Source organism: Ursus maritimus, unplaced genomic scaffold (genome assembly GCF_017311325.1).
Source record: "Ursus maritimus isolate PB19 unplaced genomic scaffold, ASM1731132v1 scaffold_31, whole genome shotgun sequence".
Classification (NCBI taxonomy): Eukaryota; Metazoa; Chordata; class Mammalia; order Carnivora; family Ursidae; genus Ursus; species Ursus maritimus.
In genome coordinates this window covers 19,633,557-19,652,166 of record NW_024425675.1, presented here as the reverse complement: position 1 = coordinate 19,652,166, position 18,610 = coordinate 19,633,557, and the positions used below count along the sequence as shown (strand labels likewise).

General features: G+C 41.6%; 1 protein-coding gene across 3 annotated transcripts in view; it reads right to left on the bottom strand.

Annotated features, from left to right (window-relative positions):
• DCLRE1C (DNA cross-link repair 1C) overlaps positions 1 to 18,610 on the bottom strand; it is a 34,274-nt gene that overhangs the window by 3,708 nt on the left and 11,956 nt on the right. For all 3 annotated transcript variants that reach the window (XM_040645379.1, XM_040645382.1, XM_040645380.1), the window contains 8 exons: positions 18,308 to 18,409; positions 17,636 to 17,708; positions 17,305 to 17,445; positions 14,056 to 14,157; positions 12,171 to 12,307; positions 11,196 to 11,250; positions 6,773 to 6,861; positions 5,980 to 6,074 (listed from right to left, as the gene is read on the bottom strand). In XM_040645379.1, the coding sequence (XP_040501313.1) occupies positions 5,980 to 6,074; positions 6,773 to 6,861; positions 11,196 to 11,250; positions 12,171 to 12,307; positions 14,056 to 14,157; positions 17,305 to 17,445; positions 17,636 to 17,708; positions 18,308 to 18,409 (794 nt within the window). The remainder of the gene's footprint in view (positions 1 to 5,979; positions 6,075 to 6,772; positions 6,862 to 11,195; positions 11,251 to 12,170; positions 12,308 to 14,055; positions 14,158 to 17,304; positions 17,446 to 17,635; positions 17,709 to 18,307; positions 18,410 to 18,610) is intronic.

The following is an 18,610-nucleotide window of genomic DNA, read 5'->3' as shown; positions in this document are numbered from 1 at the left end:
TAACGGCATTTACACAAGCTGATAAACACAACTAAACCCAATGTTAAAAAGGACAAATATTACAATTCATAGATACTTTCCACCATCATGTCTGTAAAACCACACTGGACAACAAATCAAGCACCTTAATTTCTACAATTGCACCCAATAATGAGAGGTATGAAACAGACCTAAAGTGAAGTTAAATGTACAAAGAAAGAGGAAATACACCATTATAGCCGTAATGCAAAGCATGCAGCCGTTTTTTTGACCACAAAAAGTTTAACTGCTTTTCAGCTTGTATGCACCTCCACACTTGTACAGCTATTAGGAAACAGCCCTTGCTGCAAGCCCTCAAGTGTCTTTCCTTCCCCCCTCCCTGCCCTGGTTCCTGCTTAAGGACTGCTGTCCACCTCTCCACAAGTCGTACACAACGGAAGAACTTCAGGACCCTGTTCTTGCACTATGGTTACTACTTTCTTCATGGTGCCTAAACAATGTTGTTTTTTAAACTTTAATGTCCTCTGAGTTCTGGATATTTATATAAATGAATGGGGAGGAGGAAGTACATTAAAATATATGAAATAATTTAGAGTTGTGGAATTCTATGTAACTACTTTCTCAATTAGCTACAATTTATAATAATTATTAAATATAAGATATCAGAGCACAAACAGCTTTATTGAAATGCTTTTCAAAAAAGGCTAAGAAAAGAATGGCTCCTCAACTTACCCCTCAGAAAAATCAGTTGCTCCAAGATTTGTTCAATATTACATGGGTATTAGTACTGATTTTCTTCAACAGAACATATTTAACAGACTAAAGAAACTGAAAAACCACCCAACACACTAGTAGAAATCACCACAGACCTTACAGCCATATGCACAGGACAGAATTATAAAGTCAGTGACATGGACTAAAGCAAACCTCCCTATGGCTTACAAAATATATCTAAAACCATCTCTTAGACTGACCGTAAGATCTATACCTGTACGAATAAAAGCTACAAAAATTGCTATATTAATAAGGAATAAAAATGTTAAGGAATCAACAAGGAACAAAATCAAAAAGAAAAAGCAAAAACAATAAAATGGAAAAACTAGTGGCCCAATCAAAAAACCAAAAAAACCACATACTCAACAAAAATAAGTGTCATAGGGATAGATGTTTAAGATTTCTGCTTCCAGCCAAGAGTAACAGGGACTACATTTAACTTCCCACCTGAAACAACTAAAAAACCAGACAAAATATAACAAAGGGCTCTCAAGAAATCAGACATCAGGCAAGGAAGGACAAGGACACCTGAGACATGAAAAACAAATGAAGGGAGCTCTTAGACTGCCCCAGTTAACTTGGTGACTGTTTCCAGGCAGGAAGGAAACACCCAGGTAGAGCCCATGGACATCGTGTTGTTGAGAAGGTGTGACTGGGAGTCAGGAAGCCAAGGTGGCAGAAGCCTACAGAGCAGAGGCCTGGAGAGAGGGCCTCCTCTAGTGCTCAGCGAACAGACAAGTGCATGCTTGTGAGGTAACTACCTGAGGCCAGGGAAAACTTACTCCAAAGAACTGAAAGAAACAGTGCCTAGAATACACACAGTGCTAGGAACAGTGCCTGTTCCCACTAGAGTGGAACCCCTTATAGTTCACATGGCGGCTGAAAGGGTACTAAAAGGGGCCTTAGTAGTGGGGAGAGTTAATTCTAGACCAGATGCTGCCCTGTTCCTGCCTAACAAAGATAAAAAGCAAAACACAAAAGGATCACACTGTAGCCAAACCACTTAACCACATGTCAGAACAAAGTGCATGAATATTCTTAGAAGTCCAAAATTATATAGAACCTAACAGGGTAAACTTCTGGTAAAATGATCAAGAAAACATGGGAGTAAATCTTCGTGATCTTGGATTAAGCAATAGTTGATTAGGACACTAAAAGCACAAGAAGTAAAACAAAAATTAGATAAACTGGACTTAATCAAAATTCAAAATTTCAAACTACAAAAGACACCATCAAGAAAGTGAAAAGACAAGCTGTAGACTGGAAGAAAGTATTTGCAAATCATATCTAATAAAGGACTTATACCCAGACTCTATCAAGAACTCTTACAATGCAATAAGATCGATCATCCAATTTAAAAATGGGCAAAAGACCGAAGCATACATTTTAGCAAAGAACATAAATGGCCAATAAGCACATGAATTAAGCTCAAAATAAATAATGAAATGCAAATCAAAACTACGAGATACCTCTTTATACCCAGTAGAATGGCTACAATCAAAAGACAAAATGTGAGCTACAATGTAGAGAAAACTAGATCTTCAATGAGTGGGAATAAAAATGTGTTCTAGTTGGAAAATAGTTTCTCTAATAGTTTGTTAAAATAGTAAAACATAGATTTACTCTATGTATGTTCTGGAATAAATATGCCCTCCCCCCAATTCACATGTTGAAGCCCCAACCCCCAGTGTGGCTGTATTTGGAAATGGAGCCTCAAAGGGTGTAATTAAGTCAGTAAGGATAGGACTCTGATCAAATAAGATTAGTGTCCTTATAAGAGACATCAGAGAGCCCCCTCCCCGGGGACTACAGCCCTCTGCCCCCAGCACATGCCCCAGGAAAGGGCATGTCAGCACACAGCGACAGGATAGCTGCCTACAAGCAGAGACGAGGCCTCAGAATGAAACTTACTTTGCCAGCACCATGATCTTGGACTTCCAGCCTCCTGAGTTACGAGAAATGTCTGTTATTTAACCCACCCAGTCTGTGATATTTTGTTATGGCTGCTCAGACTAAGACCCCCACCCCCACTATCATCTAGAAATGCTACTCCTAGGTTATTTACCCCAATAAATAAATCCTATGTCCACACACAGACATGTATACAAATATTCAAAGCAGCATAATTCATAACTAAAAAGCAGAAACAACCCAAATGTCCATCAACTGATGAATGGATACATAAAATGTGGCAATAAAAAGGACTAAGTACTGATACATACAAGACAGATGAACTCTGAAAACATTATGCTAAGAAGCCAGGCACAAAAGACCAAACGTTGTATAGTTCCGTTTACATGAAATGTCCAGGAGAGACAAATCTATAGATTTAGTGGTTGCCTACAACTGGAGGTGCTAATGGGGCGAGTGACTCGAAATGGGCACAGTGTGGAGCAACAGAAATGCTCTGAAATTACAGTGGCAAATGGCTGCACGTCTGATAGTAACAGCCACGGAAGTGTTCACCCTAAAAAGGGTAAAATTTATGGTATATAAATTATACTGCAATAATGCTTTAAAAAACTGACAGTTTAAAGCAAAAAAATATTGTGGGATTTACACAAGTAAAATGTATGACAAAAACTGCACAGAGTGTGAGGGGGGAAATGCAGCCATACTGTCATTCAGTTTCTTATACTGTATTATACCATTACTAGAATAATACGTATCTTAACTTTTCACTCTGATAGGTTAAAGATGTATACTATAAGCCACTAAAATAGTTACAGCCAATAAACCAACAAGAGATTAAATGTAATCTATTCTTCCCAGACTGATCAACTAATTTACCACAATCCCAATCAGACTCCCTCCAGTGGACATTTTGTACAAATGGCAAGATGATTCTAAAATTCATATGAAAATGCAAAGGACTTGGAATAGCCAAAACAACTTTGAAAAATAGCAAGAGTTCAAGAACTTGTATCACTTACCTTCAAAATTTATAAAGGTACAATAATAAAGATAGGGCAGTACTGATGTCAAGACAGAGATGATGGAACATAACAAAAAGTCCAGAAGGAGACCCCCACATATATTGTCAACTGATTTTCAACAAAAGCACAAAGTCGATTCCGTAGGAAAAAAGATAACTCTTTTCAACAAATGGTTCTAGAGCACCTGGATGTCCATATGCAGGAGAGAGAGAGACACACACCACACACACACACAAAATAACTAGAAAATGGATCACAGACCTAAATGTAAAACCTAAAACTACAAAAATTTCTATCAGGAAAGAGAGGAGAAAATCTTTGTGACCTTGAGTCAGGCAAAGAGTTCTTAGTTATACTACCAATAAATAAATAAATATTAGTAAATTGAACATCAAAATTTAATATTTCTGCTCTTCAAAAGACTCTAAGAGACTGCAAAGATGAGCGACAAACTGCAAGGTTTTGCAAAGCATGTAATAATAATTTATATCCAGAAACTCTGAAAATTCAGTAATAAAAAAGCAACAAAATAATTTTAAAAATGGGGAAAGATTTGACAGACACCTCACCAATGATAATACATGGATGCCAATAAGAACATTAAAAGATGCTCAGCCTCACTAGGCTTTAGAAAAATACAAATTAAAACCATGAGATACCACTGCACACACATTAGGATATCTAAAAATACTGGCAATAAGTAGAGCAAGAGAACTGGCAAGAATGCAAAATGGTCCAACCACTCTGGAAAACAATTTGGCAGTTTCTTAAAGACACAGCTACCCTCTGACTACTCCTAGTATGAAAGCATACATTCATACAAAGATTTGCACATGAATCTTTACAGCTTTATTTGTAATCACCAAAAACTGGAGACAACCCAAATGTATAACAACAGGAATGGATGTATATCCATGGAGTGGAATACTATTCATCAATAAAAAAAGAACAAACTATTGATACATGCAACAGTATTGATAAATTTCAAAATAAATATGCTGAGTGAAATAAGCCAGACATATACTTGTATATGATTATTTTAGAAAATGCTACCTAATCTGATAGAAAGTAGATCAGTGGTTGCCATGGCACGGAGGAAGACAGCAGGGGGCAAGAGGGACAGCTGGGAGGAATTACAAAGTGGCACAAGGAAACTTGGGGGTAATGGATATTTTCATTATCTTAATTATGGTGAAGGCTTCTCAAGTATATGCATATGTAAGTCTATCAAATTGGACACTAAATGTGCAATTTATTGTTATCAATTATACCTTGGTAAAGCGTTCTTAAAAAAACCCTACAATTAAGTTTGTATATACGAAGGATTAGAAGATGTCATACATGATAGCTGTACATCTGAAAATACAACTGTTTTTCTAGAATCAGTCCTGGAATTTGCATCTTAAGGTTTTCAATTTGATTCGAAATGAGAGGAAATGCAGAAATGGAGATGGGAAAGACAGGTCTGGATTAGAATTCCAGCCCCATCACTTACTTCTGGCTGGACCTTGGGGGATTTACTTCACCCTCTAAACTTCATTTTCCTCATTAGTACAATTGGGATGATAGCCCTTCGAGGTTTGGGGTTTAGCTGTAATGTATGTAAAAGACCTAGCACAACACCTGCCGTATACAGCAGAGCTTCAATAAACACTACCATTATTATCTACTCTTTGGGTCATGTATGAGCTACACGGCACAGTAACAGACTCCCCACCAAAGCAATGAAACCTGAGAATCCTAACTACGAAGTCTGGCTGCTATAAAGGAGCAGAGCTTTGTTTGGAAACTGCAGCTCTGATTTCCTCCTCAGAGGTTACCTCTGGTCTTCGCCGGAAAACTAAAGTAGCAATGAGAAAAAGCAGGAAAGTACAGAGAAAATCCATGAGTGTTAAGCACTACTGATCAATCTGGTTGGAAATGATGACAAGAAAAGTTCCCATCATCAGCATTTACTAGTATCTTGAAGGAAATGTCCAAGATTAACAGCACAGCCTCTCCCTGTGGCCTACACAAACCACACGGCCTACTTCCAGAAAGCTGAGAACATCGTTCAGTACAGGCACAGTTCTCCAGGTCACTTGTTTTAAGCCCGTGAAGGAGACAGGACTCCTAATTTCACAGGCTGAGAAAGGAAGGCAAAGCACTTGCTGAGAGCATGGTGACAAGTCTGAGTGACAGTGGGTCCCCGGCCCGCCTCTGCCCACTGCAGCTTTTACCAGACCGGAGTAGCCTGGGAAAAAGGCTTGCATGGGAACCCGCACCTCTGAACCCCGGGTCATTTTCTTACCTGAGCGTAGATGAGTTTTTCTGGCTCTCTTCAATTTTCCAAGTGGTTTATACTTTGGCTCAGTACTTTGGGAAGATCGGCATAAAGGCTTTAAGCTGAAACGAATATGAATATTTTATTTTTTCCTGTGGGGAAAGCTGCTAGAACGTAAGCATCACTTACAGAGATGATAAAAATTTGGCCATGGGGAAAATCATATAACTACTTTTCAAGACTGAAAAGCCAGGTTTAATAATTTAAAAACCGCTTCACTGTAACAAAGTGGTGAACATAAGCGCTTAAATACACGCTGCTACACAGCTATCTAATCGTAGGACTGAGGGAAGGCCGAACCCTGCATTTGCTCCTGCACTGCAGACAAGCAGGGCCCTGTCCTACAAGACCAGTGAGTGATACGGTGACACCTGGCGTTCAGGGAATACCACAGAGCTGGCTGCTTACTCTTGCCCTACTTCTTTCTCATAAGAATCTCACAAATTTGATCTCCTTATTCTAGAGACTGAAAGCTAAGGCACAGTGATGATAAAATACAAAATGGCATGGAAACCAGATTTGAGGATGGCCTGCCCTTTCTTGAGGGCCTCACTGCCCACTGCTTCCTTGTGCCAGATTCCCAGAAGCCTTTAGGATTATAGATAAAATACCCACTTGAAGAAAGGCATCGGGCTCCCAAGCAGACACATATTTACAGCCATGCCCATCTTATTTACATCCTTGCCCCCGTTTTTAGGCCCAAAACTAGTCTCAGCATCCAGCCTGTTCTACAGAAGTTCCACGAGGAGCAACTACTCACATTTCTACAACCTTATCCATAGTTGTGCCTATTGGAATGACATTTGGATACACGTTCACAGGAGAGATGTAGCTCAAGAAATCTTTAATCTAGAGGAAGGAAAATAAAACGGGTCGATTATCTCTATACCGAAAAATCTGGGTGTTAGGCAACAAAACGGAGGGCGGGAGAAAGAGCAGCAGGAATTTCTTATGGTGTGGTTCTCAATACTAGCTGCACATGGGGATCGCCTGGGGCCCTCCTGGGAAAAAACTATCCAACACTCAGGCCCACCCCCAAAAAGACTTTTGATACTGAGCTACAGTGGGTACTGGGATCAGGATATTTAAATGTTCTTTGGGTGATTCTGTTCCACAGTAAGGACTAGGAATTAGTAATGGAATTCAAAGATTCTATTTTACTTTTTTTTTTAAAGATTTTATTTATTTATTTGACAGAGACAGCCAGCGAGAGAGGGAACACAAGCAGGGGGAGTGGGAGAGGAAGAAGCAGGCTCCCAGCGGAGGAGCCTGATGTGGGGCTCCATCTCAGAACGCCGGGATCACGGCCTGAGCCGAAGGCAGACGCTTAACGACTGAGCCACCCAAGCGCCCCATCAAAGATTCTATTTTTTTTAAAGATTTTATTTATTGACAGCAAGACAGCACAAGCAGGGGGGAGGGGCACAGGGAGAGGGAGAAACAGGCCCCCTGCTGAGCAAGGAGCCACCTGCTGGGCTTGATCCCAAGCCCTGGGATCATGACCTGAGCCAAAGGCAGACGCTAAAACAACCGAGCCACCCACGCACCCCTGTATTTCTTTAAATGACATTAGTTTCCTTGTCTAAGAAAGTCACCCATAATTAACTAATTCCCTTCAAGTAAATGAGAATTAAGGTGAATATTTAATACACACAAGAAAACAAGGTTTTAGAATTGCATCTTTTCTCCAGCAAATAAAATAAGGAAATTGCATCTTCCAGGATGCTTGATTTGTTCTAAATTTATTCTCATCTAGAGGACAATGCAAAAATTTCATGAATACCTTGATTTTCTGCAAAGTTCAGAATGCTAAACAAGAGCTCTGTCACTACTCCTCAAAACATCTCTACAACGCAGACAAGTTTCAGCTTTGTCGCTTAATACATCTTGGTGAGCATGTAACCTTGGTCAAGTTACCTGAAGTCTCTAAGTTATTAGATTCTTCATCTAAAAGTATAAATGAGATAATGCATGTGAAGTGTTCGGCACCTGGCATATGTTTAACATTCAATGGAATTATCCATCACAAAGATAATGACAACACAAAGGTTTTTATTCCCTTCTGCAAATGGGGAAACTGAGTTCTGAGATTATTAGAACTCAACTCTACCAAATCAAGAGGTAGGAACCCACGAATTATCAATAACTTCATATTAAAGTGGCTACCTTACTTAAAACAGGAGAAAAAACAAGAGGACCCATTCATTCTTCAGGTATTTTTCATAAACAAATTCTTTTGTATTTTCAGAGCAGGCATGCAAACAGAAACTATTATTTACCTGCCCACAAGCTACATGATTTGCGTAATTAATTCAAAGTTGAGGCTGGTAGAAATCTGAGGCTCCTTCTACTTAGAAATGAAGTGGCCACAGGAGACAAGAGACACCTACTAGACAGGCACCCTCTGTCCCTTGTACAAGCTGATGTCCTTACATCAGATGTCTGCCTTAAAACAATTCATGAACACTGTCTATTCTCATTATCCGCAGGGGTTATGTTCCTTGAGGTCACCGGGAACGGTGAATGAGCAAACACTGAACCACTACTCGTAAGGGGAAAAGAAGGTTCCTCTGAACCTCTGGTCACTGCGTTTTTGTCAACCTATCAATGCATCACCTTGTTTTATGTGTGTGTGTGTTCAAAGATACCAATTCAGGGGCACCTGGGTGCCTCAGTCAGTTGGTTCAGTGTCTGCCTTTGGCTCAGGTCATGATCCCAGAGTCCCACATCCGGCTCTTTGCTCAACGCGGAGCCTGTTTCTTCCTCTGCCCCTCCCCCCACTTGTGCTCGCAAACTGTCTCTCTCTGATAAATAAAATCTTAAAAAAAAAAAAAAAAAGACACCTATATTCAGTATGTACTGTTGATTCATTACTATGAACTCACAGTCAACAGCACCATAACTCGTCCCTGAACAAAGCTTATCAAACACACGGCTTTTCTCCAGAAGGCACCTGCCAGCCTGTGTGCTTAGGAACATACACAGCACCTCAGCACTGCACTTGGGGCCGTTTCAGACAGTGAAATCCCCAACCAGCAGCACAGAACTGTGTACAACGCAGCACGGGACTGACTGCAGAAGGAGCCCTGTTTACCCCACGAGCTCGGCGGAGAGGGCACAGCACGGCCTTGTGCGGCCTAAACTGGGCATCTGCGTGGCCGGTGACTGCTGGGCGTGTCTGCAAACAACCCCGCAGTGCTGCCACTATGAATTTGGGGGTCACAACAAATTTTAGTGAGCAAGCAAACTTGTAAATAAGGAATCCACAGATAAGGAGGATCAGCTGTATTTGAAAAAATCTGACAGGAAATGATACTTAAATCTACAATTTATGGGGGCGCCTGGGTGGCTCGGACGGGTAAGCAGCCGACTCTTGGTTTCAGCTCAGGTCACGATCTCAGGGTCGTGAGATGGAGCCCCTTGTGCGGCTCTGCAGGGAGTCTGCTCCAGAGTCTCTTTCTCCCTCTGCCCCTCCTCCCACTCACATGCGTGCTCTAAAATAAATAATTCTTTAAAATCCACTATTTACGTTTTTAAATATATTTTAACATGATCTATACTTGGGATAGGCCTATTAATTAGAGCACGTCTCAGAAAAGCCTGTCTGCTTCTCGCCACCCTGAGAGAAGATGACCACGTGGCGCGCACAGCGACCCACGGTGTGCGTGATCACGAGCGCTAATCCAGGGGGAGTGTGGCGGGCTGACGGCAGGCCGGGGGGTCATCTGCTTCATCTCTCCGCTCAAGCACCAGGGAAACAGCTCCTTCCTGGGGGGTAAGTGCATAAAATCGCAGGAGGGCTTATGCTCCCCAACTCAGCTGCTAACTGCACTGAAGGAGGGAAATGGGCCAGAAGTTGTCCTAAGTGAAAAAGTAAGGCCTACCCTCTTCCCTGATTAGATGCCCTCCCCGTGGCTGAGACAGGACACCCAGCCACTATGGGATCAACAGGCAGGGACCCTGCTGCTGAGCCAGACGCCAAACCAAAGACAAATCCCCAGAAGGAGGCTCTGACAACAATCTGAGATTTCAGGATAAAATAAGGAAAACACATTAACTAAATAATACCATCACAATGAATTCCTTCCAGGCTGCTCTTGGATAACCTATTTGTACCTGAAAGTTAAGGTAAGTTATTTAATAGAGATGTCATTGTAATATTTTGATAATATGATAAAGAATCATTTACAATACTATGGCTGACTTGATAAGAATGCCACTACCTGGAGCTCTGGAAGAATCCACCTGTTCAAATCATTAACACGTCCACGGCTCACTGCGGCAGTGCTGTATCCATGTATCCCAAATACAAAAATAATAGTTATCAGGGAAATCAATCTTTAAGTGCTGAAATGGTCAAACTAAAATTATATGTGACTTCAAGTGTCATACAAAGTCTGATTTTATATACCTTTTTCTCCTGATACGTACATGAAATTACTAAAACTCAGCACTTACAAGATGCTAGCATTTACTTTTGAAATGCACGAGGAGTTTGCAAATAAATTACACATATTCAAGTTCCCACGCTAGTGAATAGGCCAATTCTCTATATAAAAAGGATCCTAACAATGCAACTGTTGAAGTACTGAACTCTACATCCGAAACTAATGATGTCCTCCTATATGCTGGCTAATTAAAAAAACAAAAAATAAAAATAAAAAGGATCCTAATAAAACCATTTAATAAACCTTAAACTCCTAAGAATAAGGTCTTTATCTCAATCACCTTTGTTCTTCCCCACTGCTGAATATTCAGGACTTTTTTTCAATTTTTCAGCACAATCCAATCTTGGAAGAGGACAAAAACCTGGACAGCACCTTGAGGCTGCCCATGAGATTTTATCCGTGATACTCCTTTACATAAGACCTCTTAGGACAGGTGAACAGAACAACCGAAGTGGGGAAGTTAAAATGCATGCAGGAAGCGAGACGGGAAGAAAACCTTAATCATCCGTATTCAATGTTTAGGCTGAAAACAGGTGATAATAACCAATTTCCTCTGTACTCAGTAAACACAGCTCATCTGCTGACATTTCCCCTACATTTCTTTAGGAAAAGCCACAACAAATCTTAAGCAGTAGGGAAAGAGATGCCTCAGGTAGTCGGGGGGACTAATGCTGTCACCATGAAGGCCGCCAAAGCAGCTGGCAACAGAGTCCTGAGTACATGGGCTCCTCTTACCTCACTGTAGGAAGAATGAAAAGAAAAACAAGCTCTGTATGAACTCTCTCCAGTCCTAAAGGGAAATGAAAACACAAAATTAAAAGGTCACTTATCCAAACTAAGCTAAGCTCTAAATTTCATGCCTTCCCACTTAATCCATTCCAATATAAAACCACCCTACAGTCACGGGTTTCTCCCCGGGACAAGAGGGAACTCTCCAGAAATACAAATACTCGTAGGCATTCTGAATACCCAATATTAAGGGAAGTACTGCTGAAACATGACGATTATGGTACTCCTCTACTCCACCGAGGGCTTCTATCCCCCACGACGCCAGTTCCCCACTCTACTCCCCGACAAGCAAGACACCTCCACTCTCCAGCCACCCGACTGGAGTAGGCTTCAGGAAATCCTGGCTCATGGTACTGGCCATCAGGCAGGTTTGGAAGTAGCACCTCTTTAAATAGCATTTAAATTTCGGAAGTTATTCTCCACAATTATAGTATATCCTCCTCTTTGGGTTAGGCTAGACTGCACTTAATCTAAAACAAATCAGGGCGCCTGGGGGTCTCAGTCGGTTAAGCATCTGCCTTCAGCTCAGGTCATGATCTCTGGGTCCTGGGATCCGCCCAAATCGGGCTTCCTGCTCAGCAGAAAGTCTGCTGCTTTCTCTCCCTCTGCCCCTCCCCTTCTCTCTCTCAAATAAGTAAAATGTTTTTTTAAAAAAGATTTTATTTATTTGACATACTGCGCGAGCACAAGCAGGGGGAGCAGCAGGCAGAGGGAGAAGCAGGGAGCCCGATGAGGGACTTGATCCCAGGACCCTGAGATCATGACCCAAGCCAAAGGCAGACGCTTATTAACGGACTGAGCCACCCAGGCGTCCCCATAAATAAAACCTTTAAAAAGAAGAAACAAACAAAAAAACTAAAATAAACCAGATAAGTTACCTCAAAAGCAAGGTTTCTCTCAAAAGAGAGGTTGCTTTCTTACCTCACAATTACATTTGTTTTTCTGGTTCTTTCTCCAAACCACATAGTGGATGGTTTAATGCTGATTGTGTGGAGTGGAATTCTATTTTTGGAAATAATTCCACAAGGTAATTTATTCCAATGAAAATATTCCTCTGCCTAAAAGATTTCAAAAACAGAAAAGCAGTTCAACACTTTCAACAAATCTCTTTGTGGGCAGGGTCTCAAAAACAAGTGTTTATAAGTTTACAGACATGAAATAAAAAAGCAGATGTAAGGAGACAATCAGATAATGCCAAATTTAGGACCATTCTGCAAAACGACTGGCCTGGTCTCTTCAAAAATATCAATGTCCTGAAAGAAAAGTGAAAGGCTGGACACTTAATCTACATCAAGAGACGGAAGAGGCCACAGTGACCGCAACACACACCCGACCTTCGCTCAGGATGCCCTGCTCCCTCTCCACACGCTAAGAAGGACACTACTACACAACCAGGGAAGAATGAATACGGGCCGCATATCCAATTTTTTCAAAACAAAGTTGGAGGAAAAAGTAACAAAAGTGTTTTTAAAGGCTGAAAACCAGTGGGACTATTTTCCCGAAGACGTCGTGTATGCATCGGGTCCTACAAAACCATTAGCACTCCATCCAAATCAAAGGTCATCAGGGCCTCTGCTGTGGGTCCTGACGAGGAGGCGGGGGATATGCGGGGTGTGAGCCGTGAGCAGGATTCCTGAGGCCACGGGACCTGAGAACTAAGCCACTCCAAGGAGTGTCCCAAGGCAAGTAGCCATGTGGGAAGTGACAGGAGTGACAGTTACAAATGCAGCTACTTTGTGGGATGTAAGAAAACTCAGAGCAGAGAAGTCTGCCAATTAAAAGATTTACGGGGCTTGTGCGGACCAAAGGCTACAAGTCCAACAAAAAAGGGACAAAACAGTTGCTATTCTCTAAGTGATGTCGATCCATCTGCGAATTCGGTGAGGATGTGTGTCTGTGCACAGACACACAAAAGGGTGAAATAAATTCATGACTCGGGTTTTGATAGGCAGCTTACCAATCACCAAAATAATTTCTTACCTTGTGGTTATCCTACAGTGGTCTGAAGTAGAATATTCCATGTTACACATGAGAATTCTTTTTTTTTTTTTTAATTATGCTTTACTTTAGGGCTGAGCAAGTCTACTTTAGGTTTTTGGCAATGGAGCCAATATTACTATCACAGTGAGTTAATATGTAAATACAATGTTTAAAAATAAAAACTACTCAGCATTTGAATGCTCAGATATTTTAAAATTTAGAGGAAACTCATGATCATGCAAACCCCCACCTCTGAAGATCACAATTTAGTATTAGTGACATTGAATGACTATATAAATTGAGAGGGAAAAAAAATGTTAAGGGCAAATGCAAAATTTAATACCTGACCTTTAATAACAGAAGGGTACTTATTAAGTGAAGGGAGTTCTATGCTGGCACTCGAAAATGAATTACAAATGAGCTGCAAAGACACTAAAAACGCTCATCTGAGACTGGACCAGCGATATATAAAACCATTTCAAAGTGTGAAGCAAAGTTAGATCTAAGTATTTAACTCAAATGAGAAGAAAAATAGTTTATACATGTGTACACAGGTCATGAGTCTCAAATATAAATAACAATGGATTGTGTTTTCTTAAGTTATAAGCTCTAATATATAGCTAATTTCTTTATAAATACATTACTCATTGTGTAATTCACTACAAATAAACATGTATCCAATGCGTATGGATTTATTTCACTAAAAAACAAAGAGGGTCTCTGTTTCCTACCACGCCGTCTATGGCAATGGAACACAGTAACGTCCAGCTGCGTGGCCTGGGGTAATACATCACTCCCACAACAAGAAAAACAATTTACTCCGTACCTTCGGATGGCGACAGGCATGGATCTGAGTGCTGCGGTCTGTTGTGAGATGATGAAGAATGTCCGGCATGTTTCTAAACATGTCTAGTTTGTCCACATGAATCTGAATAAAATAACACATATAAGCCTATTCTTTTGAATTGTATTTCCTATGAACTGTTCAAGGGTAATTATGCCGAGCAAATCATCCAGTTAGTGCACTTTCTTCTTTCTTAAAACTTAGTTTTGGGTGGGGTGGCTGGGATCAAGCCCCGTGCAGGGCTCCCAGTTCAGCACCGAGTCCGCTTGCCAATCCCCGGCCCCCCACTCAAATAAATAAAATCTTCAAAACAAAACACCCCTAGTTTTTGGCTATTTCAGTGCACACTGGTATTCTGCCAGGATATCAACCAGCAAAGGACGAAGATCATATTCCCACCAGTCAGCATTAGTGCCTACTGGTGGTGGTAATAAAACATTCCGGAGACTCGGTGGATTTCCTCGAATCACACTAATACAGCTGACCCTGAACAACACAGGGGTTGGGACACCAACTCCCACAATCAAAAATCCCCGTAACTTTCTACTCCCGCTAATAGCCTACCGTTGATCAGAAGGCTTACTGATACCATCAACAGTCAACTAACACATATTCTGTGTATGTATCACACACTGTATTCTTACAACAGAGCAAGCTAAAGAAAAGAAAATGTTATTCAGAAAATCATAACAGAAAATACACTTGGGAGTACTGCACTGTATTTTTTTTTTATTGAGGTACAGCTGACCCACAATGTTACGTTAGTTTCAGGTGTACAACTTAGTGACTGGACGAGCCTGTAACTGTGGGTTATGCTGTGCCCACAGGTGTAGCCACCATCTGTCACCACACAGTACTGTGTGTGATACAATACCGTGTCTATCGAAGAAAATCCACGTATGAATGGACCCGTGTAGTTCAAACCCGTGTTGTTCAAGAGTCAACTCAACTGTCCTTCAATCCATCAAGTCATTCAACTCCTATTTATTGTACACCTACTATGTGTCAAGTTTTACTCTAAATATGTCAGCAATCAAGAATCACTGACTTGGGACGACACACCCCCAACATGCCATGGAAGCAGGGCAGTTTCAGGGGGACACAGCTGGAGTAGGAAGCAGAGACCCAGATTCCCCCCTTACCACACACCCCTTTACAGGATTAAAAGGGGGAGAGCAGATGCAGAAAAACAAAAAAAAAAAACAAAAACAAAAAGAAACCTTAGCCACCTTTAGAATTTTAAGGCTAATACATTTTAAATTGTTAAACCAATGTGTCAGTTTTAAAAAATACTCTCTTTTAAAGTAAGTAACATGTATGTAAATTGATATTAGGACTATGAAATGGCACAAATAAGTAGTATTCTCATTTTGAAATCTGATTAACAACAGATTAGAATAATGTCAAATCGCTGGGGTAATTAATACCAAGACAAGCATAAAAAGAATCCAGCATAACTGCTTACTTACCCTGTGGCCTATTCCGCTCACTCCCTGTTTACTAACAACTAACAAGTAATAACAAATTTGCTTTTCTGGACTCTCTAAGGAGATAAAAAGGGGTAAATTTTGAGGTGTACAGACCTACAGAAACTTTTTTATCCTCAAAAAAATAAAGAAGCCTGAAAAAGTTGCCAGAGATCATCTCTGAGGTCCCTTAGCCAAAAAAACCTCCCTGCTGTCCCTTTTTAAATTCCTGATCTGAAATTGTTTCTATCCCCTAGAAGGGATTCAGGGGCCTGAGAGAGGGCTCACGCCAGGACGACTCTGAGGTCACCGGGTCACCACCCAAGGCTGCTCTCCCCCATCTACACCCCTCCTCAGCCCACGGTTCCTTCCTGCAAGGCCTTCCTAGATTTCACACACACGAACATTTACGGTAAACACAAATTTGGGACTGGCTACCTTTGTATTTCATCAAGAGAGGACAGGTTAAAAAAAAGCAGATAATAGAGATCAGTGTGTGTGTGTGTGTGTGTGTGTGTGTGTGCGCGCGCGCACGCGTACACGACCTATTATAATACACTGTGATTTTTAAAAGGCAATTTAACACCAAAAAAACAGGAATGAAAAGCTAAGAATGAAAGCAAATCCTTCTCAAAATGGAGAATTCACAACTTTATACCAATGTATTTCAGCAGAGGGACCTAAAGGGAGGAAAAAATTAAGGAAAGGAGGACAGAGGGAGACTTACGAAGGGAGGGAGGGAGGAATTTTTTTAAAATTTCAAATGCAGAAAAGCTACATCGTTTTTATTTTACGGAATGACACTGTGTAGAAGTAAGTTCTTGGCACAAGTTTGTTGGCTGGGGGTCTATGTGAGAAGGTACAAAACAGAGCGGAACTTAAACGTCCAACCCGCTCCAGCACTTTGTTTTATTCAGGGTCATTCCCAGAACTCCCATCTTCTGTCGGGACAAGACAGGAGCCACGGGCTCGGCGGCTCCGTCTGAGAGCCCAGCACGAGCCACGAGGAAGGGACAGGTGAAACCCAACTCCCTCCCAGCCTGATATAAGCCGATCCATCCAGAAGCTTCGGTGCTCTAGGACAGTGGTTTTCACACACCTGGACCAGGACCCACAGTAAGAAATAGGTTTCCCAGGGGAACCCAGCACACGCGCTCACACACACGTTATGTAAAGGCACGTGTCTGATTTTCTACGTAAACGCTCACAAAACCATCATTACTCGGACTGGAAGCAATACACTCAGATCACTACATTTGTTTCATGACCCACAGTTCTGAAAAAAAACGTCATCTACAGGACATTTCGTCAAAGGGCTCTTCTCAGCCACAGGGCTGCACTTGGCTCCCCCCGAGAGCACATGAATAAAAAGAGATGACCTCTCACTCCACAGGGGCTGCCAACCCGGGCCACTCGTCCTTTGTGGTTTTGTTTGGTTTTTGTTTTGTTTTGTTTAAAGATTTCATTTATTTGACCAGAGAGAGAGAGAGAGAGAGTGCACAAGTAGGGGGAGAGGCAGAGGGAGAAGAGGACGCAGGCTCCCCTGGACTGAGCAAGGAGCCCAATGCAGGGCTCGATCCCAGGACCCTGGGATCATGATCTGAGGGGAAGGCAGGCGCTTGACGACTGAGCCACCCAGGCCCCCAATACACGCCCTTTCATAGGTTGCTTCCCTCTTCTACTGCGGTAGGGTTTTGGGGGAGGGGGAGGGGGAGGAAAGTAGAGGCTGGAAGGAGCAACAGAAAAGAAAGAGCCATCACCATACCTGGACTCCAAATTCTTCACTAAGGTTGGTGAATAGGTACTCATACCCGTAAGCTGCTTTGCAGTTCAGCCACACGACATGGTATGGACTCCGAGTGATCCAGCTTCGAACCAGCTCTACTACTCCACTCAGACACTCCTCCTGGGCAGGAGTTTTAAAAGGCATTTAACACTTTTAAGAACATCACTCACCCTTTCCACTCCCAACAGTCACAGGTATTAATGCCAATTAATTATGGGGCGATTATGATCTGACATGTTATTCTAGAAACTTCCTACTAGAAATACAGCCACACCCCGATTACCACCCCTGCTTCTCTGGGGAGACTTACTCGACTAGGAATTTGATAAAATTTTGGATCACAGAAAGTAGTATCTAAGTATACACTTTGGATGTCTTTCACTCTGGAAAAAAAACACAACAACAATAATTGGTGTTAACCATCTAATGTGAAATAAAATATATGTAAAGTTTAAATTCTCAGTAATTTTAGACGGTGTTCCATTGAATTTGGAATTTTTTTGTTAAATCAACTTTGTTGGGAAATGATTTCCACACAATAAATTACACAGATTTTGTAAATATAATTCGGTGAGTTTTGACAGGTTCACATAACTACTGCCCCAATCAACATACAGAACGTTACCACCACCCCATTTCAAGAAGAAAATTTTGCTTTACTATCACAAATATAATAAACTTTGATTTCTAGTTGAAAGAAAGGCTTATATTTGGGGGGAAAGGATCAGTAAAACTTTGTAGATGATTCAGTCCTCCATTCAAGAATTATGTGAAGTCTGGGACACCTTGGGGTGGGGGCTCAATCAGTTAAGCATCTGACTTCTGATTTCTGCTCAGGTCATGATCTCAGGGTCATACGATGGAGCCCCGGGTCGAGCTCTGTGCTGGGTGTGAAGTCGACTTGGGATTCTCTCTTTCTCTCCCTCTGCCCCTCCCCCTGCTCGTGTGCCTGCTCTCTCAAAAAAAAAAAGGAATTACATACCTGCCCCCAGAGTGCAGAAGCTCCATTCTGGTGGCTTCTCCCTTTGCCAATCTGAAGTCTCCCGTGTACAAGACCGTTCCATTATTGCCCTGAAATAAAAACCTGAGAAGGAGATATATCTTGGTGACTTCTAAGTCTCATACGACATCCTAACAAAGCAAATATACACTAAATCCATAGCACACATTTCCTAACAAACATAGCGACCTACGATACAGTATTAATGGGATTTTAATAGCTCTAACCCAGACCGGCACTTAGCTGCCACCCCTTCCTGCGGGGGGGGGGGGGGGGGGGGGGGAG